General features: G+C 36.8%; 1 protein-coding gene across 12 annotated transcripts in view; it reads left to right on the top strand.

The window, feature by feature from the left end:
* The window catches only part of REPS1 (RALBP1 associated Eps domain containing 1), a 67,885-nt gene extending 54,024 nt beyond the window's left edge, over positions 1–13,861 (top strand). For 6 of the 12 annotated variants that reach the window (XM_074896436.1, XM_074896441.1, XM_074896440.1 and 3 more), the window contains 8 exons: positions 2,321–2,393; positions 4,361–4,479; positions 5,238–5,302; positions 6,282–6,467; positions 7,909–8,004; positions 8,596–8,744; positions 9,348–9,453; positions 10,536–13,861. In XM_074896436.1, coding sequence (XP_074752537.1) covers positions 2,321–2,393; positions 4,361–4,479; positions 5,238–5,302; positions 6,282–6,467; positions 7,909–8,004; positions 8,596–8,744; positions 9,348–9,453; positions 10,536–10,604 — 863 coding nt within the window. In that variant the 3' untranslated portion in view covers positions 10,605–13,861. The remainder of the gene's footprint in view (positions 1–2,320; positions 2,394–4,360; positions 4,480–5,237; positions 5,303–6,281; positions 6,468–7,908; positions 8,005–8,595; positions 8,745–9,347; positions 9,454–10,535) is intronic. The other 6 variants (XM_074896434.1, XM_074896437.1, XM_074896442.1 and 3 more) reach the window with 5 other exon arrangements.
* The last annotated feature ends 10,649 nt before the right edge of the window (positions 13,862–24,510 follow it).

Genomic DNA, 24,510 nt, shown 5'->3' with positions numbered 1-24,510 from the left:
TAAATAGCAGCTCAGACCCAAGCCAGGAAGCAGGGACAAACTTTTCCATTGCATGAGATAAGAAGGAAGTCAGTAGGCATAGGCACTGCACAATTATCTTTCTGAGTAAACTCTGTGATTTGGAACAAAGGAGAGAGGATCTGTAACCTCAGAAAGTGATAACTAGGGAGGTTTGTCAATAATTCTTCTCATTGCTGGACACCCAAAGTGTTGAAACTGTTATTATACAAGTAAAAATTACTGTTTTCCCAAATTGTATTAACTTTAAAGCAACATGTTACTTCAGGATGTCATTAAAGACAATTCTGTGAATATGTTGTTTTAAACTTCTGCTAAATGATATAAACAAGATCATGAATACTACAATCAGAAGGGAAGGATAATCTGAATCACCTTCCTTCATAATGAAATACAAAGCTGGGAACTAACTTGTATTACTGACATTAAAAAGAAGAAACTTCCCTTGAGGACAAATATAACATTGCAAAGGGCTCTATATCCTTCATAACAGGAACTTTACCTGACTATCATGCTTACATTACTGGCAATACTGGGAAAGGATTCAGTTAGATTTGAGATTGTGTTTAAACTCATGATATTGGATTAGCCAATATTGCTGCAGTATGAAGATTACATTTACGAAGTGACCGTGATTTGCCTTATGTAACTATTAAAATTGTTTACTGTCAAAATGTCTTTGAAATTAGTTTAGAAATACTTCTATTATCAGTGTAAACACGGTAGTTTTGTACTGAAATGGTGTAAAACTACTTGATCCAGAAAGGCTTACTTTTCCTTATTTAGAAGTGTAATTACATTAATTCTTGTTTGACTAGGTTATATTACATCCTGAATTCCTTGAGAAATATATGCAGCATTAGAGGTTTCGTTTGGAGAGAGATAATGTCATTTACCACATAACTAAATTCTGATTAAAACTTAATTTTTTCACTTGAGATGACATTTAAATTTTTGATGATCATGATAGGCATTTCTATTTCTTTTTTAAAGAAGTGTATATAGATCTCATTTTTTAATTCTCTGTAGCCCTTATTGAATAGGGACACACGTGTAAACATGCAAAATAACTTATAATCTGAAATGAACTTGAAATAAGGTATTCCTCAGCTGGCTGTGCATGGTAAAGGTCTCAAGCCAACTTCACTAGATTAATGTACATGCAATTTTAAGGGAAAAAAACCCCAAAACCAAAAACCAAACCAACCAACCAAAAAAAAACCCCCAAACCAACACAAAAAACAAACAACCAAAAAAAACCCCAACAAAACATAATGGGTAAGAATGTGCCTTCCTGAACAGGAAAGTCATCTCTGCAGGATTCTTGTCTCTGGGTCCTGTTTGATGTGTCTTAAAGCTTTTGTAAACTTCAGTGTCCTTAGAGGCTAAAGTAATCCTTTGAGACTGTGTAATTCAGAAAAACCTTGATATTCTTGAGTAGAATTTTCCTCTTTACTGATAACTAGTCAGGTGAGTCTCACTGACTTTCCACCTTGAATTGTGCTTTACCAGGTGCCTGGAATCATCCCTTGTGATAAATTGTTCTGAGGTCAATTTTTCTGTCTGCATTCATTCCATACAAATCATGTGGGTTTTGGTGAGACTCCTTGTTTCTGGGGAAAAATTCTCAAGCTTTGCACAGCTTTTAAGAGTGAGGGTGTCCTTAAGGAAGCTGTCTATGCTGTAATAGCATCTTTCATTTTCATAGGTTGCCTTAGCCAAAAGCTGAAAGCTTTTAAAAAGATTTAGTCCAAACCAGAGTTGACTATCACTGTTGAAGTTACAGAAGTTACAGTAGTAGCAAAGCTTCTGAGTTAATCTGTATGCTGTACATATCTCTTCCTTTCTCTGACTTCTAAGGTTTGTGACAATCCTTGAGCACTTCTAAAATCAAGCATATCCTATTCTTTTTTTTTCTTTTCCCTTAGATGTGCCTTACCTCTTGCTGGTTATATTGTTGAAATGATAGAATGTCAAGTGTTTAAAAATTATGCTTATGAAACATATTGGTTTTTAAATACAACATTATTGTCATTGTTTATTCTTCAGTCCATCCCAGCAGTAACCAACAACCCATAGTATTGGGTAAAGGGAGTTGGTTTGTATTGGATCTTTCAATTATTCAGACTCAAGGATTTTGAATCCTGCCCAGATAATACCTTTCGGGAAAGTAATACAAGGGCATAAACCTTTTCAAAAATAAAAATTGAATATTTGAAATTATGTTATCTATATCTCTATATCTGTTAGGGTGTACTAATGATGTAAAACAAATATGAAACTTTGTACTTTGTTCTACCAGCAGATGGTTACAGCAGTTCGGACTCCTATACTTCAGATCCAGAGCAAATTGGAAGCACTGTAACACGGCAACGGTCAGTAGAGTAGCAACTGGAAAAAATAAATGGAAGGTGTTTAGAGAAGCCTGTTCTGAGCTTCTGGTTGTTTGACAACTAGCTTGTAAAATAATGGCTGAATAGATTCATAACAATTAGAAATATCATGGAAGTAATTCTTCTCTTTTAATAATAGGCTTTTATAAAATGAAGGACAGTTATAGGCCCAACATCATTTAAGGGATTGGAGAAAGCTATGCAAGCACATAACCAATAACTGCATGGTTTGACATAAGAGGGTATGCTGTACTAGCTGGTGCGAATTGTTCCATTAAATCTGCCTGAATAGGATTAAAAACCAGCTATGCCATTAATACTGCCTTACAATCAGTTTCGGAGGTAAGTTTCAAACCAAAAATAATTAGGGTGACTTCAACAGCAGAGAAAGATTTGCAATTGCCTCTCAGTACTGCAGCTTGAAAATGTCTTTCCACCCTTTTTACTTAATGGCAAATTTGATTGTCTGTTCTGCTTCTATGTATGTTTTTGCACGATCAACATGATGGTTTCAGCATGTTCTTTTCATCTCAGATTTTGGGATGGGTTTTCTTAATGAATTTGTGTAGATGAGTGAAGCTTTCTGAGTTACCGCTTTATGGCACATGTAGCTTCTGTCCAGATCTAACAGTTCTGGCAGTGTCCACCCAGGAAATTTTTCTCCCACTTCGTCTTGTCCTTCCACTGATCATCTCTTCTACCAATTGTGACTTTATAGAGATGACATTGTCCTTAACCCTACCATTAGTCCAGACTACTTTTTATATTTTCAAGAAGCAAAAACTGACAAGGCTATGTCAGATAATGATACTTCAGGAATGTCCTTAAACAACTTTCTCTTTTTTTTAATCCTACTTGTGCCTTGTATACTAGACTAGCTAGAGGGATGGCCCTAGCAGTCACTGTAGTTAGATTTGCATTTTGTCAGCTAGAGGGTTATGCAGTGTTACAGAAGCATTGTCCTGGAGAGTATATTAAGAAAGCAAATTTTTCTATTGCTATAACTCAGTTTTCATTCTGGACTTAAACATTCAGGAATTTCAGGTTTTGCATGAAACTTAGGCACCTTTTACCTCTCTCCTAGTTTTATATCTTAAGATAGTTACAGAAGAATGTTAGAGAAGTCAGTTGTAGAAAATATTTTACCATTTTTTTTATGAGTTGAGTGAAAGAGTAGCTGTATTCATTTCAGGAAATCAGTAAACCTGTCTTCCTCAAATTCGTCTAGCTAGGAGGTTTCTGTAGGCTGTTTTTAAATGGAAGCTGTATGGAAATTCTGTATACAGTAAATCCCACTTAAGTGGCACTTAGTGCAGTATTCCATTCTAGTATCTTTTCTGCATGTGTGCTCGATGAACTTACAACAGGTATCCACTAGATGGTGATCCTGCCTAAGAATGAGTTAAAATTTCTGAGGATGGTACCAAGTATATAGTTTTGAAAAATTTTGGGCAGAGAATTAGATAGCTTTCTTGTACACTGAGATACTCCATAAGCTCGATATACATGGAGGCAGATCCAACAGAAACTTAGTATTCTTCAATGGCATTGAACTTAACCTAATCAGGATGTTGAGTATATCTTGCATACTTTGCAAATTATAGTGACTACCATCTGGATAGAGTTGCCATATTTAGGATTCTCTGTTCCTGAACTATCACTGTTTGGGATGTGTGTCAGGCTTTTGGTTTCTCAAAGTTAAACTACCTGTGGTACTATAAGAATAATTTGGATAGTGGAGATTTGAGTAAACAGAAATAATAAAACAATTGTGAAATCAAAGAATACCAGAAGTTTAAAACTGATTTTGCAATGTTCATAATCAGTAGCAATCAGGCTCTTTTCCATCTGTTAAACTTTATTTTTTAATTGTGTACTTTGAAGAACTTTTGAATTTTAGCTCTGTTGTAGCTGCCTAAAATAAGTACAGAAGCTTGTATGTTTTGCAGATCACATTCGGGAACATCTCCAGATAGCGCTGCACCACCGCCACCCCCTCCGAGACCTCATCCTTCTCATTCTCGATCATCATCTTTAGATATGAACAGATCCTTTTCAGTTACCCCAGGTAGGTACACTGTGTTGCTAGTGTATATTATTTTTTAGCACATATGTTCCTGAAGCAGACAATTTTTTTTTTTCTTCTGAAGAAAGATTTAGAGTGTGTTTTTTAACACACTGCTTCTGATGAAAAAGCTGAAAATGTTGCTCTTCCTGTTTGTATTAAAATTTGTACTTCACTTTGCTTAAACAGAGAATTTAGAAGTAAATTCTGAATGCTGTGGCATTATAGTCCTTTGGATGAATGTGGGAACCAAAGTCAGGAAATAACATTTTGGTAGTGCACCTACGTGCCATGTGCTGCATCTGCCAGTAAATTTTCAAGAGTTCTTTTCGTATCAGGTGTATTAGAAATGGGTGTTAAGTATTTCACTTCAGAGGAAATTATTAAAGTTCACTTCTGATACTCTGCTTAAGGGTTTTTATTGTACTTCTGACTTGTCAGTACTTTTCAATTCAGGATGACAAAGTACGAGGAAATGTTAAGAGTGTAGAATGAGGGTAAAAGAAAAAAAGACTAAGATCAGAAAAATGTGACTGTGTCTAGTATTTTGAGCTGTGACAAAGGACAAGATCCATGTTCTCATTCCTTGTTTTGTCTGTGTACAAATTTGGAAGGAGATGACATTACAATTGTAGTCCTCAATATGACAGGTTACTATGTAGGCAGAATGCAGAGTTTCTTCATGTTGACAAGTCAAAAAATTAGATATCACTGTAATGTGAAGAGTAACAATCTTGGCCAACACCATCCCTCTTTTACAGGACAGCAACAGACAGGAGTTGTTGCCTATCCCCCTGCAGTGCCTCCAAGACCACAGCCTTCACAGGTGATGTCACTTTTGAAAAATCATACCCATAACTTGGTGCATCATTTTTATCTAACTCTGAATTTTAATTTATCTCAAATTAGTAGCATTGCTTGGTATTTTTTGAAACCACTAGGATGTGAATGATGGTAAAACCTAGACAATAGCCAAATGTTAGCCTTTCCTGAATAAAGAATTGCTTCTGGTAGAACCATGGGAAGGGATTAAAGTAAAGTTTGAGGAAGAATGAGTGGTTCTGGAGCTCTGAGTTGTAGGTAAGAGAGGAAAGTTACACCTTTCACATTTCTTCACCTGTCCTTGTATAGCTAATAGGCCATAACACAGACTGTGATAGCAATCTTTTAAAGTTTTACAAAACAAGTGTTTGTCTTCTATCCATCTGGCACAGGGTATACTTTAATGTAACACGCCTGCTTCCAAAAAGGAGTGATCCCACTTATTCCTTTGTCGGACTTGGTCATCAGTTGTTTGCAGTTGTTTTTCAACTACTTGTTAGAATCTGAGTTACCAGCAGTTGAAGTCAGCCAGTGGATTCAGAAATCATATGCAAGGAGAGAGAGTACAGTGACAGACATACTCCATACAGTGTGATCACATGTTTCCCTATGGAACTGACTAAAAATCTGTATCCAGCCTGTCAGAGCCAAGCTGGACTGTGTTACAGCAAAAAGGTCTACTGTCCAATGAGTCTAGCTAGTCCTACAGTGAATCCATCTTTGGTCTCATTCTCTGGATAATAACAATCTGATTGTACTTCCTTTTCTCTTAAATATTTTTTGTTATAAACATAGAGTGGTTTGTGTCTTAGATGAGATGCACTTTGTCCTACTGACAGAACGTATGTTTGTCTACTACAGAAAGCTACAAAGGCAAATAATCTTTAACATTCTGTCACAAATTGTTGTTTGGCAAAATTCTTTGCATTAGAAAACCATGTTAAGAATAATGTCACTAAATTATTTTTTTTTTTAAATTGCAGGGTGCAGGTCCTCATGTGCATCGCCCAGTAGATGCTGACGGTCTAATAGCTCATACCAGTACCTCACCTCAACAAATACCAGAACAGCCAAATTTTGCAGACTTCAGCCAGTTTGAGGCATTTGCTGTTTCAGGTGTAAACAAAGATGAAGAAGATGAAATTGAAACACACTCAGAAGTCTTGCAGGTGAGTAGAAGTTAAGATCTTGGTCAATTGCTTAATACCATCAATAATAATGAGAATTTCTTAAAACCTTCTGCTGCTTGAACTCAGTGTGGTTTTCTTATGGTGTTCTAATCCATTGTTAGAAAACGATTACATTACACACTGCTACACTTAATTGATACTTGACAAACACCTAAGCAGAAGAAGTTCTTTTCCTCTCAGTTCTTGATTTTAATTCGAAAGATTTTGTACTTATTAGCATATATGTACACAAACGTAATTGTGTTGATGCATTTAAGACTTAGCACAGGCAAAACTTTTCTGCTCACTTTTGCCAGCCCTCCAAATAACTTACTGGTAAGTTTTAAAGCAGTCTGTCTTAATAAATGAGATGTCAAGTGTCATAAACGTCTGCTAAAATCCCACTAAACTGGTTTTGTTCAAAGCCATTGGTCAAACAGCTGAAGTGAACAGAGCTCTGGCATCCTTCTATAATAGATTGTTAGAGAAGTTTACAAAACCTTGTTTCCTACTACAGACACAGGACTTAAAAGTTTGGAAGCCTCAGGGTTTATTCCTATTAATGTCACAATAGTTTACTGCTATTGCATGAATTACTTCATGTTTTCCTTTCATAATTTGTAGCTTTCATCCAGGTGGTAAGTTCTCTAGGGCCCTTCTGCATCCACAGTTGTAAAAGTACCAGTGGTGCTTTAAAGTTCTCCCAACTATCAGCAGCATGTTCTTGCTTCCCTTAATTAGGAGGGTCAGTGACGTAGAACCATTTGAGCACTCCCTGAGTACCTCATTGCAAAATCAGCTGTGTTAGCTTAATTTGCTCCTGAAAACTGCTTAAGTTAAGCTTCGTCTTGCATTGAGGTACATGTGGAACAGTTACAGTGTGTTCCATTGGAGGGATTAACCTTTGGCAGCAACACATAGGTAATGGTGGTAATGTAACAGCAGAAACAGCTGTAGCAGTTTATCATCAGGCCACAGCCTCTTTTGTACTGTCCAGTGCCTCATAACATTGGGGATTTGAATTTATTCAGAGCTTTTCCAACATCCAGAGTACAATGCTTGAGAACAGAGTACTTTCAAGTAAATATTTTATCTTTTTTTTTCCACAGTGGTTTCAGATTCTATATCGAATCTTAATTTCTGTATCAAAAGACAGGTCTGACAAGTTGATTCTGGAAGTACAGCTTTTTACTTATGTGCCTCTTCTGTAAGCTACTCCCTCACCAAAACAGTGTTTGCGACCAAGATAGTTTTAGATGGTTTTGTTCCAAAGCAGGTATTGTATTCCAGCTTGTGCTTCTAAAGAAGTCTTGAACTGAGATTTTAGGTGTTGACTGTATGTATGTATCAGAAACACGGCATACTTGTATTTATTCCAACTGTTGCTGAATGAAATATTTGTTAAGAAGTAGTTTTCTAAATATAGTTTATATCCCTTTAGGTTGAAAAGCCCTCTGATTCCGCAAGTTCTCTTAGAGTTGCCAAAGCAGATGGAAGAGTTGAAGACAAAGCACCTGCTAACATCCCCACTAGCGTGGTATGCAAAATACGCTTGGAAGGAGAGCGCAGTTGTCTGATGTATATGAAATTATATGTCTGTCTTGATTTGCAACAGCAACTTCATACGCTTCCACTCAAACCCAGTTTTCTTAGGTCCAATATGTGCTTGAAATAGGCATGTGTATGGTGAATTTTTGCATCAGAAGACAATCACGATTAGCTTTATTCTCAAGATAGCAGAAAATTAAGATACTTGGAAGTGTTCAAATTTTTGAAAAAGAGCAAAACTTTTAGTGCAGAACTTGGTTAATGGTAGCTTTTTTTTGTTACAGACACATAATTACTGGTGGGAAAGCAGGCTCTGAGATGTTGCATATTTGCAATTGTCAGTTGTACCATGGTATTTCTGTTTGCAGCTGTCAGTGTGCAGCAATTTACTGCCCTTTCACTAGGAGGTAGGATTTAGTACTTGTTTTCCAGACCACATGAGAATGCAACTAGACATCCATCAGAAAATACATGGTGGGTTGTAAATTCAGTTAGCTCAATAACTGGTTTTAAGATGTAACACGAACAAGTTACCAGTTTATAATCCAAGAGAATTAACAGGCTCTGTTTTCCTCTTTAGAGTAAAGGCACTACCCCACTTGCTCCACCACCAAAGCCTATTCGCAGAAGATTAAAATCAGAAGATGAGCTAAGACCTGAAGCTGAGGAACATACACAGAAAACAGGTGTCATAGCTGCTGTTCTTGCTTCACAGCCATCTATTCCTAGGTAACCCAAGAAGTGTATAAATACATCTGTTACTGGAAAGTTTACATGTAAACAGCATACACGCTTTCTGTTCCAGGAGTTGCAAACAATTTCAGTGTGTTTGAATGATTAACAGTTTAAAGGTTTTGTTTTTTAAACAAGATCATCCTGAAGCCTCTTACTACTGGAAGACCTTTTACAGATCTTTTTCTCTTTTTAAATTCTGCAAGTATGTTGGGAATAAGTGGTGGAAGTATTAACATGGTAGTGTTTAATTTTAAATAATGGTTGCTATGAACAGTCCAAAATGTGCAGTTGTCTTGTCCTCGTGTGAAAGTAGACTATTACATTAGTTGCTTTGAGGTAAATGAATGTGGTATGGTGTGTTTGGACTTCAGAAAACTGATTATAACAAGTTTTTAAAATGTGCTGCTTGCTGTTTCATTGAATCCAAGTATGCAAACAAGCAAGGTTGAGACAGGCAGAAGAGGGAAAATTAGCAGTGTAACAAGTTTAAAAAAATTTGAAAATAGGACTCTGCTCATTTAAAAAAGAGGGACTGTAGATGAGATATACAGCTAAGTGAAGAAATGACTTACTACAATACTTACAATATATTCTCAGATCAGTGGGGAAAGACAAGAAGGCAATTCAGGCATCAATCAGACGTAACAAGGAAACCAACACTGTTCTGGCCAGATTGAATAGTGAACTACAGCAGCAACTAAAGGTAATTCCATAATCTTTGTTTGCGAAGAGCCTGAAAGGGCAAGATGTTAGTGACGCACAGTAACAGGCATCTCTGCAAATCAGTGATACACATAGTAGAAGATATTGATATAAAATATTTAGCTGGTTTTGTAGATCGTAGAATATACCTAATTGTGACAAGCTTCATGAACTTAGAAAGCCACTTTTACTACTACAAAACGCATTTTTCAGTTACTGATTTGCTTTCAGCTACACTAAAAATAAAAAAGCAGAGATCTCAACAAGGTATTAATAACTTGAGGTAACTGTTGTGGTCGATACTTTAAAAGCAGTATTGAGAAGAGCAGCTGAAGTGGCTTGCTTTCTTATGAAGGAAAAGGCAAACCTTAAATTGTTAATAAAATTATGAATATTTTTAAACAAATACAATAATCTGGAATATAACACTTGCAGTTTAAGAACAACAGTAGTCACCTGTTTATCTAGATCAGCTATTATTGTTTTGGATTTATCTGTAGGCACCATTTTAACATCTTTCCCTTGACATCTTTCTTACCCTATGATATCTAATTTTAATTATCAAGTTAAAAAAATCTCAAATGTAAACATGAATTAATGTGGTACTCTCTAGACTGGAAGATAGGCCATTTTAACAACTATCAAACCTGAATTTCACTTACTACACACCTTGACTCTCATAAACAGTAAAATTCACATAAGAGGAAAGAGAAAAAACTGGGGGGGGGGGATTGTGAGTTTCCAGTCCTTTAGCTGAGATCAGAGCTTACCCCCTTAACATTTTAAATTTCATTTTAAAATATAGTTGGGTTTGCAGCTGGTTACAACTTTGTGATTTTGGGTGATTTGAAAGAAATGAAAAAAATGCTAGATGGCTTTACCTTTGAGGAAAGTATTGATTTTTCATTTATGAATAATTGCTAGCTAGCCAATCTTCTATTCAGATTATGGGAAAGCTCTACAGATTCTAGAAAAGACATTAGTTCTCAAAACTGAAGCTGACATTTACCGGCTTTGATTGCACGAGGAAGTTTTTAATATTCATTCTCTGTGGAAAGTCAGTAGAAAATCTTTCTTTTGTAGGATGTTCTTGAAGAGAGAATCTCCCTGGAAGTCCAACTGGAACAACTTCGACCCTTCTCTCACCTCTAAGCCTACTGCCGTTAACTGTGAATTTACTAATTTTGAAAGGGGTATTGGTTTCAAAGCCTATTTAAAGATCCATGCATCTAGCTCAGTGCACTCTATTCTACATTAAATGTTGTGGTTCTGTTTTGTCAATTTGTCCACTTTTGTATTTAAGTATTTTAATTTCAGTACAGAGAAAAAAAACTTTCTTGAATGTGACACTGCCTCTCATACTTTTCTGTAGGCATCCGTGATCTTTGTTGGACTTGAGTTTGCAGAGTTTGTCGCCAAATTTTCCAACTGGAATTTTTTAGTGGTTTCTTTTTTCCCGTTGAAACATCTTTGCAGAAGAGGATTGCTAATCAGTTGACTTTAAACTTGAAGCACATAAACTCTTCTTTCACTATGGCATTTATGTGCCAGAAAAGAGGAAAAACTAGTAACCTGTCATTGGCCGATGTTACTGCCCAAGCTGCCTTTCACAATTGGAAAGTTGTTCACAATTCTAGAAAGCCTGCCTTTTTGCAATAAATCAACCTAATCAGGTTGACAGAGTTCTTGCAGGCTGGTTGCCATTTCAACTGGATTTGATTTTGTGTTTTTGTTGCATACGTTATAGAGTATGTAACCACAGATTGCCAGGTGTTCACATTTTATCCATTCATGATCCTGATTCAGCCGCATGTGTATAAAGATTTATGGTATAATTGGTAGTCTATCAAACAGATCTTTTTCAGTCCTCCCTTTTGTGAAAAGAGTTGGGTGTAAATCCCCAACATATTAATTACACGTTACCTAAGCACCACCTGTAATTGCATGTTTCACACATTACCTTTTAATAACAGATCACATCCACCAGTCTTCACTATAACAAATTGTATTGTCAAGTAATGTGTCAATACCTCTACGAACTTCTAATTCCCAGCAAAAAGACAAAAACAAAAAATGAAGAGTTTGCTTCTTAGGAATTCTGGGGTACCTTCTGTCATCTTGTTTCCAGGCCTTATTTCTCTGGCATTTAGACAGGCTTCACTATTAACAGAGTTCCCTGAGTGTATCCTGCTATTCAGGTTGATGTACTGTATTAGGATTTGTTGTATATTGTACGATACACACCTTTTGATCTCATATGTAAATTTGCATTAATTGCTGACTAACAGCAGATATTCTATTTAATGGCTTCTTCTGGCTGTGGGATCATAGATGTTTAACTGCATGGATGTATCTCTGCAGAATCAGAACTAGCAATTGTGTGATTTTTACACCAATAAAACAGCACAATATTTTAATTTTGTTGATTCATCTTTACCTGGGAATTGAAACTCATTCTAATAGGGGGGAGGGTTTTATTACAGGTCTGCAGGGAATTTTTTGTGATTTTTGTGGCATGTATGAGAGAGTTGATCATAATCCTTTGACCATTTTCTTGCCTCATTTTTTAGCTGTTGGTCAGAAGTGATCAAATTCTCTTGGTAATCTGTGGCTATACTCCTTTTATATTCTCCTATAAGCAAATTCAATACAGCTGTAACTTCTAAATAGTAAATGCTAGTACTGACTTGGGTCAAACAAATGTATAGTTCTTTAGTCTTCATTTCTGGTTTGATTTTCTTCAAGAGTACCTTTCAAAATTAAAACTAAATGATTCTCCTGTTAGCAGTCGTTATCCTCACTGTTTCACTTCGGTGCTTAAATGAAATTCTATTAACATCTGCCTCCCTTCCAAAAGGACAGCTCAAGTCAGATTTTTCTACTGGATATGCTGTTTCTTACAGTGAAAAATAAGTATTTCTCTTTTTGGTTAACATATACAGACTGGATAATTAAGGTTAATTTTTATTACTATAACTATTTCAACACTTTTTTCGAATGTTATGGTAGTGTTGCAGATGGCTAAAATATATAGTCCAAAGCAAGATTTCCCGGTGTGAAATAAACAAGTGTCATAGTTGCATGACAGATGGTACTTTCTATTTGCATGTAAAGGGATTAAGAAATGGTAGCTCAATGGGCACAAAGGTTACATATAAATGATATTTCAGCTATGTCTTGCCAATTAGTAGATAAAGTCCAAGACTTTGACTTCAAAAAATAAGATACAACTAGGGAAATTTTAAAAAAAGCTACCTTTGAAGTTGATGAACTAGTCACTTCTATTAGAGCTGTCAAGTAACAAGAACAGTGTTTTAAAAAAGTGGAAAAAGTTGGTCACTTACTGTAGTTAAAGTTGATTTCAAACCAACTGTATGTTGTCCATAGTTTATTTTAAAGATAAAAATACATTTTAAAAATAGTACTATTTTCATATTAATATTTGTTAAGCCCATATTTACAGAAGCAGGAATCTTAAATCAGAATTTAACATTTTAAGCTTAAATGTAAAAAGCCTTTTACATTCAAATGTGACATGTACATATGAATTTCTGTAACATCCATATCTTTCTAGTAGAATGACGGTGTCTCGTGAAGAATTTAGGCAATCTGAACATTTTTGTGTCTTGCCGACAAGTCTGTTTTTAAGAATTTTTGTGAATTACTTTTAATGCATCATTTAGTACATTTTAAACCAGTTTTTCATGATTGGAAGAGCTTCTAACTGAAAAATAACTTATGTCTTAAGAACATCACTACCAATGATGTTCAGAAGTTACCTCACTGAGTAATGTAACCCAACTTTAATCCCTTATAAAATTATTTCCCTCTCCATCTATTTGATCTTCATCCAGCCACTTGATGCATTCTTTTATATGAACTTAGATTGTAAGCTCTTTGGGGCAAGGAATTATGTACAGTATGAGAGATGTGCTCTCTGTTGCAAGTATAAATGTAGACTACTAATGCTAGGATGGATGGACAGCAGCATGCATTTCTGAAACACCTGCAAAATGTTTTTCTTTGGACTTTGTGATTCGAGGAGTGTCTCTTGTTTGATTTGCATTTCCTTTGTTTCTCCTACTAATATACCTCTTTCTTCATTCCACCTGCTTTGGAGTTGCTTTTTCTCCATTCATTACCTGTCTTTGAACTGTAGATAAGATTTCCAAAATGCAATGGTAAAAAGCTAAAAAGCCACTTTTTTTGAGCAGTATTTAAGTCTACCCAATGTAAGCTAGTATTTTCAATTTTTTTTTGTACTTTACATGCCCCTCATTTTACTTGCAATTGTATAGTACGTGAACTAGAGGATCTCTTATTACTGAAAATGTCTTATGTGGGATAAACAAAGTTGAGGTTATAAAAGCTTAAAACTAAAGAAAATAAATTTACAGCATTGTTTCTTGTGTGAGGTGTCTCTGTCCCTTATGGATGGGATGTGCTATGTTTCCACTCTCCATTTAGGGCAAAGTTGAGTTTCTTCCTTGGGTTCAGCTGTGCACAGAGTTTGTTTCCAAATGCAACTTTATGGATGACCTAGTCTGAATCACTTTTTCCTAAAAGAAAAAAATAAAATTAAAAATTGCTGTCTCCTGACTTCTTCTAGTCTTAGTTTCTGGTAGAATGTAGTTTCATGAAATGGTAATATGTTACAAAAACATGTTACTCCCAAGTGAGTAATAACAATTCAATTTTACTCTGCATGGAAGATTAAAAAACGTATTTTAAACATATTTGCATGCTTAAGTTGCTTAAGTGTTTTGCAAAGTAGTTCATGTGCAGTTGAGTATTCATGGAACTCTCCCCAAAGTTCCATTTTTTGAGGCATACAACTTAATTTCATAAGCAGAATTCCAGCTTGTTTTGCCATGTATATTGACGTACTAACCATTTATAATACAGCTCTTTAGAAGAAAACGCATGAAAACTGAGGACTTCATTCTTAAATAACAAAAAAAAATTTTAAATGTTATGTTCTCTTAATAGTCTTTGAAAACAACTAACTAGCAGTTGCATGAAAAATGTCTATATACTAATAACCAAATGAGACTATACAGTGTTATAGTGATAATTAGCACCCAAGTCCTTGAATTAATTGCTTTTCAGAATTCAGTTTTGTGTTTAGGGGAAGGGTTTAATGCCCTGTAATTTCCTTTCGGTAGTATTTCTTTAAATTGGCAACATGGGTTTTAAAGTTGCAATTCCTGCTTTAAAGTTGGGTTGTGCACTAATTGTACCTAAACTCTACAGGGCTGTTTGCACACTGATTGTACCTGGTTGTACACTGCTGATGTATTCCAAAGTGATTTTACAGTAGCTTTTTTCTAGCTTAATGATACATAGGTATTCAGCGCCTTGCATTTAAGTTACTGTCAGAAACAGCTTTGTTTCCTTCTAATATGCAAAAATTTAGAGTTGTAACTACAAAATATTAAGTTTGTAATCTCACAGCTTATATACAAAGTTTCAAGATGACTGTTTAAGAAGCACTATTTATCACACTTCAACAGCATACTGTAGAACAGAAAGCTACATGAATTCTTTTCTATCCCTGGTGAAATATGTTCTTGACACTTTCATTCTTGCAGATTCTACAAATATATCTAATCTGGAAGCAGCTGGAATTACTCTGTGGTTTTGTCTGGTCTTAATTATGAGCAGCCTAGGAAGTGAACAAAACATCATAAATAGTGAAATCAATTTAAACTGAGATTCAGTGGTATATTGATGAAAACCCAAATTCTAGCAATACTGATGCTGAACCTTACATGGCTGGAGTATTTGTTTCCCACTCTACTGAGGAGCTTACAGAGAGAGCGATATATCCTGCTCTACAATGTATGTAAACTGATATATCCTGTCTAGCAGCAATCGTGGGGTTTGCTTTCTGTCATCTTACTTCAGCGATCGAACTGTATTTCTCTCTTGGGCTCAAATAAGACTCTGCATTTAAACTGACAGAAGAAGGTATGGTCCATGGGGTTAAACAAGTTAAATGTAAGAAACAGCACTTGGAATGGGGAATGTCTTTGGCAAGGAGCCTGTTGTCTTTAGTATCTATTCAAAAGGCAAACAAGAAAGACTAGCATTTGAAAGAACAGTTGTCTATTGAGAAAGGAGGCACTAAAATCAGTTATTTGCCCTAACATGCAGCTAGGGGAGCGGGGAGTGGATTAAGCATTACTGCTGTCAATGTAAACACTTGTGTACGGGAACACTTGTGAAGGTGTAATGTACCTGACTGACTGTGTCAGACTTAGGAGAAAGGTATGGGTAGTAGGTAGCTTCAGGAATACATGATTTCTCAGCAGAAGTTGAAGGAAATACTTCGGGAACCATTATGGTATCTTAAGAGTCTGTTTCATACAGACTGTATGAAGTGATGTGCCTTATTTTGCAGATTTTCTTGAACTGATATGGAACTTGAGTGCGGTCTAAGTGTGAAAATACAGTATGTACTTCAATAAAAAGATTATGAAGGGAATTTATAGGAAGTTGTAATCCAGTGTATTTCTGTCAGAAAATGCGGAAGTGATGTGCCTCCAACTTTTAATTGATTTTTTTTTTTTTCTGTTATGTATATCTGCCTTTGGAAAAAGTGTGCTGCGATTTACAACAAACCCTTCTCCTAGAGCTTCAATCCCATTGTCTTTCACTGCCCTCATGAAGGACCTTAGTCACCTGCTTTCTCATCTGAAGGAATCAAGAGGTCTCTTTGCTGTAGAAGGGTACTTGAATATATTCCTTGGTTTGCTCTGCACTTTGGGGATAAAGTAGTGTTGAAGCAAGACAATTCCTGTGAAAAAGCAGTATTCATTCACATGTAATTTTATCAAAATTAAGAGGCTTGTCATTTTGATGGATTTTATGGTTTCTGCCAAGTTGGTTCCATAGGTGCACTAAGAAACACTAAAATTTATAATCTCTTAAAACTTGTCATGCTGAAAGTATCAAATGTTTTGTGAATAGTTTTGTTATCCTTTTTTCCTGTAGCCTTTTCAAAAAATGGAATCCTTTGAAGTTTTAGAACTCCTTTTTTGCAAATAGCTGTGCATGTAGAATAGTAGGAAAATTTTTGTTCTGCTTGTGCAAAACAATTTTATCTATAGATTTAAGTAGGGTTGCATTGCAGCTGTCACAACTCCAGGCTGTCCTGATCTGAATTAATACAAAGCAAGTACTGCCAAAAATAACTGAAAATAGATATGTTGTTGATTCCAAGCTAGAATTTTAGGTTTAAAATTTTGATGAAGATGACATTGTAATGTATTGTTTTATATTCATGTCCTCACACTTTAAATAACCATCAGTAAGGGTAAGAAAAAAATGGGGGGCAAACAGATTGAATGCTGGTTCCAAAGGCAGCTTGCACAACTCCGTGTAGTGGTATCTACAGACATGGTGCTAGTGTCCAGCTTTAGTACTTGATACTATATGCTTAATTATGTCTGATTACACATTTGCCTAGTCTGTTTAAATTAGGTAGGAATAGGATTGAGATTTGCAGTTTTTATGCTGCATCCAAATGTTTGGATGATCAAGCTGATAACTTTGAAATGAATTTACTGAGTGAGACTTTCAGTGAATTATGTGAATTTCTGTGTACTCCTCACTTGGGCATATGGATTTACCAATAGACATGTGAAATTATGCATGAATGCAGCTTTCCTTCCAAGCAAGTCTATATTTTAAGTGCATTCCTTGAAGCCTTAAGGTTAAAGTACAGCCTCATGCAAACTTGTAGGTAGTACAGTACATCTCATTGCGATAGTCCTAATACAAAATTCATTCCTGTTTCAGGTGGTTTTACAATCTGCTCGTAGTTGTTTTTAGAAAATTTCAGTCCTGACTTGGGATCCTGTGGAATCAAACCTTTGTTCAAACTAACTCATATCAAACAAGCTGGGAGAACTTCCTTTTTCACTTCCAGCACAAGAAACGTGGACTTCTGTTGTTGATCTCAACTTTACCGTGCAAACCACTGAGTCTGCAGGATAAAGCGTGCTGCTGAAGAAGTTCTTACATGTTTGAAGAGGTAGACTGGACTTAATTTGCTTAAGGTCTGGGCTGACTTTACTCTGGAAATGTTTCTGTCAGAGTATCTTAAGATCTGCCTAGGTTTCAATTGAGAAATAAAGAAAATGTTATCCTGTAAAATATATAAGCCAAGTTAGTTGGACTTTTTAAAGCTAATTTTACTAATTCAAAAACATTTCCAGCCTACTTTTTCTTTCTAGACTGGTGCTTAGCATATGTTTGTAGTATTAAGACTTACTCTTTTTCATTCTTGAGTTAGGAGGTAACTCAGTGAGAGGTTTCTAGTTTTGTTCTTAAGATCCTCAAGATCTCTAAGAATTCAAGACACCTTATAAAAGTACAGCTTTGATCTCAGACCTTGTTTGATTTGGTAGCCTATTCAGCCCCTTACTATTGCTCTGAAAATAGTAATATGCTTATAACTTTTAGCCTGTAGACTTTTTCTCAACTAGGTTGCATATGCTTTACTGTAAAACCAGTAAATGTTAAAGTAGGTCTGCCAAGGTTACACGTTGAACTAGCTGAATTGCCAGCTTCTAAAACTTAAGAAATGCGTGCTTTGTCTCGTAGTTTCTCTGGGGTTTATTTTACATTGTTAGACTGAAAATCCTGACACAGAAATGGAAACCACTTTTATTTGTTGCAGTGGTAAGTCTGAATGGTTTTAACCTGGAACACTGATTTTCATTTTCTTCTAACATACCCCTGGTTTTTTTTTTTTCCACAGATGCATTGCAATTTTTAGAGTTCCTTATAAATGTTTCTTGTATCTGCACATGCTTAACTGTTCAACTGAAAACTTCAAAATACTAGAACAAATACAGTGTTTTCATTATTTTGGCCTTTGGCTTAGTGCTGCAGTATTGCACTGATCAGTGTGGTCAGATTATTTGCAAACTACTATTTTTCTTTCATTTGCTCTGGTCTCAATATTCCAGTTCGTGAAAACTTAGTTTGTTCTCAGTTGTTTCATCTTCTGGGTTTTTTTGTTTGTTTTCATGTTGGAGGTTTCATACTAAACTTGGTATTTCTAAATAGGTTATAAGAAATTATGATCTATTACGATGATTAACTTTTTAAGATTCAGAACTGCTATCTAACAAATATCACATGGATTTTTTTTTTTTTCATTTAGACTACAGAGATTTATACCTTTCATGGAAATGTGCCAACAAGTCTCTGTGTAAAGCCTTACTTCAGCAAAGTTCAGTGCTAATACGGAAATCTGCCATGTCAGGTCTCATTGCAGAATCAGAGCTGCAGTCATTTCTGGTATATTGGAGCTCTTGTGTTATCTTTTGCTGCTACAGATTATCACTGAAAAAAAGAAAAACAACCACCTTACAGGGAAAGGGGTGTGAAAAGCCAGCAGTATGAGCAAAATTTGAGTAAGGACCGCTGGGAGCATTGTAGCTTCCAGACACTTGACATAATGGATGCCATCTCAGCAGCTCTTTTGAGCAGATTCTTGCTTGCCTGTCTTAGTTGGTAGGGCACACTTAGTTGTAAGATCATGGTGTCAGAGAAGATCACTTGAACATTATGAGGACTTGGGTTGCTACTTTACATGGAATAAAATAAACTTTCTTCACAATTTCCAGTGTTTGTACATAGCTCTTCTCACTTGTGAGCAGCTCCCTGGCCAGCTTGGTTCATGTGTCTGCTGTGATTTCACCCTAAAATCCAAATTAGTTGTTTCTGACTTTTAAAATAGAAGAACTTTCAAAATAGAGGATCTGTGACTGGTGGAGGTCTAGAACAATACATTAAGGCAATAGATAATTTCTTTACATGGTTTGAGAAGAAAAAAAATTTTTTTAACACTTGCATAATTGTAAAACAGAAGGGCGATAGCCTCATAATTGAAAATTGTCCTGCACTTAGATACAACTAACCCTTTTAATTCAGATATCCTGAAAAAAATCTTCTGTTCTTTACTAAGTTACTACAGTGTCAAATCAACAACCTGAACTTGAGTTTAAAACTCTTATCAGCAGCCCTGGCCTTCGGTGATTTTTTTATTAAAATATTTTAACTTTTATTCTAGGATAGATCAGAAGTTTTAGTGAAAATGTCATGTTAATGGTGTTTGAAAAAAGTGTTATTTTCTGTATTCTTGCATGGAGCAGGACTTTTCGCTCTAAGGCAGAAGAAAATTTTGGTGCTGTTAACTGAGTAGTATTGAATTTGTGTAGTGTTAGGGACTAACATCCGAATTTGCAGCCCCACCTCGTCTCATTTAGTTCTGATGATGGTTTAAACAACAAGATTATTTTTAAAACATTTTTTTTCTGCTCTGTAATATCTGTAGATTCTTTTGATCAGAGGACAAGATCATGGCAAGGATTCTTTGTTGTTAAAATTACGCAAATCAAAATTATGTATTCCTTGAGGTATTCAGCTCTGAACTCTGCCCACAAATTCCAAAATAAAAATGATCTCCAGGCACCTGCTTAGCAAAAAGTAGCATTTGCTACAGAAATACTGGTATGTGCATTTGTATGTCTATTTTCCTGGTCATTTTCATCTTCTAGCATTTATATAGTAAACTGTAGCTTAAAAATACACAGAAGACAGTGTAAAATAATTTCACTGCTTATAGACTATATCTAGTGATTTACATGTTCTTACTCATCCTGTGATTCACAGGTATCTTTTCTGTGATATGTTTGAGAATTAAATAGAAACCTTTTTGCATTTGAATAGGAAATATATTACTTGCATTTTAAAATTATTCACTGGTCTAGCTACTATAGTTTCAACTTCTTTGACTGGCAGAAGTCTTAATTATATGTGTGTTACAATGGTTATAACTATTCTGTTAAAAGCTTTTAGTGTTAGCAATGCAACCAAACTTACTGCAGTAACAAACTCCCGAGAAAATACTCTTAAAGGCTCTGCATCCTGAGCTGGAAGTGTGAATTCATCCTGCATGACAGACTTTAGTTACAAGAAGCAAACTTGGCTCATCTGTCTTCATGCCTCCTTTTCTTCTAAGAGCCCAATGGCAATCTGTGTTTCTCTGCAGCACTGCTGCAGCCTGTGCAGTGGTTTTCTGACAGAGGTTTGAATGTCCTTTAAGAAGGTATGGTGAGCCATGAAACATAAATTTGACCCAAAACAGACATTGAAGCTAAACCCCAATAACTGGCAGGTAAGTGGATTAACTGACCCCCTAGCCTCTACAGAGAGTGGTACACCTGAAAGCATGGGCCAAGTCACACTCCATGCAGGGATAACTTCTGAGCTCTGTGTATATAATTTGTGTAGTGGGGAAAAAAGCAAATATCAGTTGTTTTTGTTTATTAGCCAACAAAAAGGTGGCTGTTTATGAATGAGTTGAAGAATCAACTAGGTTGGAAAGGATCTTGAAGATCATCTACTCCAACCGTTAACCTAGCACTGACAGTTCCCAACTACACCATATCCCTCAGCGCTATGTTGACCCGACTCTTGAACACCTCCAGGGATGGGGACTCCACCACCTCCCTGGGCAGCCCATTCCAACACCTAACAACCCGTTCTGTAAAGAAATGCTTCCTAATATCTAGTCTAAACCTTCCCTGGCACAACTTAAGGCCATTCCCTCTTGTTCTATCGCTTACTACTTGGTTAAAGAGACTCATCCCCAGCTCTCTGCAACCTCCTTTCAGGGAGCTGTAGAGGGCGATGAGGTCTCCCCTCAGCCTCCTCTTCTCCAGACTAAACACCCCCAGTTCCCTCAGCCGCTCCCCGTATGACCTGTGCTCCAGACCCTGCACCAGCTTCGTTGCCCTTCTCTGGACACGCTCGAGTCATTCAATGTCCTTTTTGTAGTGAGGGGCCCAAAACTGAACACAAGAATCGAGGTGCGGCCTCACCAGTGCCGAGTACAGGGGTAAGATCCCTTCCCTGTCCCTGCTGGCCACGCTATTGCTGACACAAGCCAGGATGCCATTGGCCTTCTTGGCCCCCTGGGCACACTGCTGGCTCCTGTTCAGCCGGCTGTCAGTCAGCACCCCCAGGTCCCTCTCTGACTGGCAGCTCTCCAGCCACTCCTCCCCAAGCCTGTAGCGCTGCTGGGGGTTGTTGTGGCCCAAGGGCAGCCCCCGGCATTTGGCCTTATTGAAACTCCTCCAGTTGGCCTCAGCCCAGTGATCCAGCCTGTAAATATGTCTCAATATGTGATACATATTTGAATTAATGTAGTCCTTATCCCATCATTGTACATGGTGAGTCCTACATGTTGTTTATGTTGAAGAATTCATGAAACAGCTGTACTCATCCAATGTATCTATTTGCATGTGTTAAAAGTGCTTGATGAGGCTTTAACAACTTGCAGATTCCTAGTCAAAACTAAAAGGAAATGAGCTAAATTGTAAGAGCTAAGCTAGTAACACTATTCTTTTAAAAAAATGTTCCATTTTAATATTCAAATTGTTTATTTCAGGAATTGGAAAACTAAAGCATTTCAAGCAATTGTTTGACTAGTCAAAAACCGACAATGTGAGAACTGTTTTATATAAACCTTGGTTTAGGACAAAATTAAAAAGCCAGAAATTATCATAACTGACTAGAGAACCAGATAGCATTAGAGAGATCTGCTGTTATTCCAGAATCTGAGACCTGCTTAAACAAATTGTAAAGTAGACTGTTATTACAGAAAACTAATATTTATTGCATTAAATATGGTTGGCCTTAATCCCTTACTAAGTGTTAGCAAAGGTGTCACTGTTTTTCAAAACCTAGCTGAGAAGGATCATTAGGAGAAGTATTAATTTAAAACTGATTTTCTTGGCTGTAGGTCATGAAGTGCAGCTTTCATTTTTATTGTTTTTCAGTATCCTGACATCATGTACTTACTCTGAGAACAAGACCACCAGTCACAGGATATATCTGGAGTATGCCATTCACTGGGGAGCAGGCAGATGCCTTTTTGAATGTTTAGTCATGTTGGTAGTTTTAAAAGGAAAAAACTGAGTTAGTCGGCACAGGAATTCAGGCTCAGTTTTGCTTAAGGCCTTTTGTACAGAAAAATGGTGAGAATTGCCAGTTGAGAATCCCTTGCTCTCTTCTTGTCTCCTAGCTTGGCAATCTAAGTTCTAGAGCTACTCTGGTTGGGGTGTTGATCACTGTACTACTGACCAGAAGAAAAAACTTCACCTGGTACTGCTTACAGTCGCTGCAAGTAGTTTCTGTATTCAGCAGTTGCTTATCACAAGATGCTGCTAATAAGGGTTCTAGTCTAGGGAGAGGAATGCCTTGGTATCAGAGCCAGGGACAACCATCTAACTAAACATTGTGTAAATATATATAGCACAACAAAGTTGTTACAGTGTGAACAGATAGTGAAATAACTAAGCTATTGTTTCCTCTAGGTATTAAGAAATACTGTTTTACTTGCATCAATTTTATTGGACCAAGTTCAACTGACCCCTCACCTAAAATCTGTTCTTGTTATGTGTGATTCATGTCTTTCCATCAGCAGGCAGGTGTTTAGCCATTTCCAGGGAAGTGAGGACTTGGCACGCTACATAGCAGTTGTTTGAGAAGATGAACGCGATAACCACAAACATCCTCCTCTTCTCCTTCCCGTAAGCTTTTATTGCTCAGCTCGGGAATATCCCTTTGGTCAGTTGGGGTCAGCTCTCCTGGCTGTGTCCTCTCCCACCCTTTTGCCCAGCCCCAGCCTACTCGGATTGGGGGGAGTCTCTGTCACCTCTAGATTTTCCATTGCACTGCTGTAGTGGCATCACATCACTACTGCAGATGCAGAAACCACGTACACATGTACAAGGACATGGTGACTCTACACCAGTGATGTGAAGTGGTGCCACTACAGCAATGCAATGCAAAATCTAGAGTGGGTGACACCAGAGCATGTACAGGCTCTGCAAGGGACTCTAGTAATGGCATTGTTGGGTTCCCTCCTTCTAGCATACTCATGTTGTTGCAAAGGCATTTATTCTATGGAGTTAAATCTGAAGTGAGCTGGAGATTAGAGGCAAAAAAATTATTTCCCTGATACTGGCCTACTAGAAAGGGAGCTGTGTTAGTGGCATCTTTTCAATATTTTTCAAACTCTGTGTAAAGACAGTGCCTGCCAGCCTAAACGTATATCCATGCAAAAGAGATGTGATGACCATGTTGAAGTGTTGGATAGTTCCAAGACACAACATATTTCATGCTGTAAAAATCTTCTAATGTCACAGCCTGCTGCTATTTGTTAGACTTTTCCACTAGAAAGAATGAGTCAAGAGTCAGTAGCGCCTAATGTGCAGGGTTACAGCCCTGTCAGGCTGGATTTTTTTCAAGCATGCACGATTTTGGAGGCTTGAAAATATTCCTGAAACCCTACCCAAAGAGAGCTTTTGGAGTGGTGGTTCTACTCCTGATCCAGCTCACCAGTGGTTCTTTGGCTAAATACATTTACAGACGTAATAATGTGTTCTGTTCTAACATGTTTTTCATTTGCTATTGAAGACCCAACTTTTCTGGCAGAAAACCTAACTTCATTACCTAATAATGTGGGAATGCAGATTTATTAATTTAGGCAGTTCAGCCACTCTGTTTATACCATGTTTTAGTGGGCTGGATGGCAGAGAAAGCCTCTTCCAAGTGCTGTTGTCCTATGGGGAGCAGGGAGTTTAAAACCACACTTTTGATGTTTGTAAAGTACAAATTACTGGTAATCATTTTTCTTGCAAATCCATGCTTGGCATAATTTTATTTTCTCCCGAGGTAGATTTAGCCCAAGGGTCTACAACTTTGAAATGTGTGTGACAAAAATTAAGAAATGGCTATCAAGTTTTCCATTTCAGACTAGCAACCTCTTGAGTGCTAGGCTGCTTCAAGGGAACCACTGTCTCTTGTTTGTATGCCTTTCTGAACCCATGGCTGTAGGTTTAAATTACATCTGATGAGCTGGTTTCATGAGCTTCTGAGAACAATTTTTTCAGGACAATCTGGAACTTAAAAGACATTGCCTTGCCTTAGAAACCAAGTCTCCTGCCAACTTTAAATTTCAGTCACATTCTTA

This window comes from Athene noctua, chromosome 1 (genome assembly GCF_965140245.1).
Source record: "Athene noctua chromosome 1, bAthNoc1.hap1.1, whole genome shotgun sequence".
In the NCBI taxonomy this organism is placed as follows: Eukaryota; Metazoa; Chordata; class Aves; order Strigiformes; family Strigidae; genus Athene; species Athene noctua.
The sequence above is the reverse complement of the archived record's forward strand: the minus strand, read 5'-3'. Positions and strand labels throughout refer to the sequence as shown.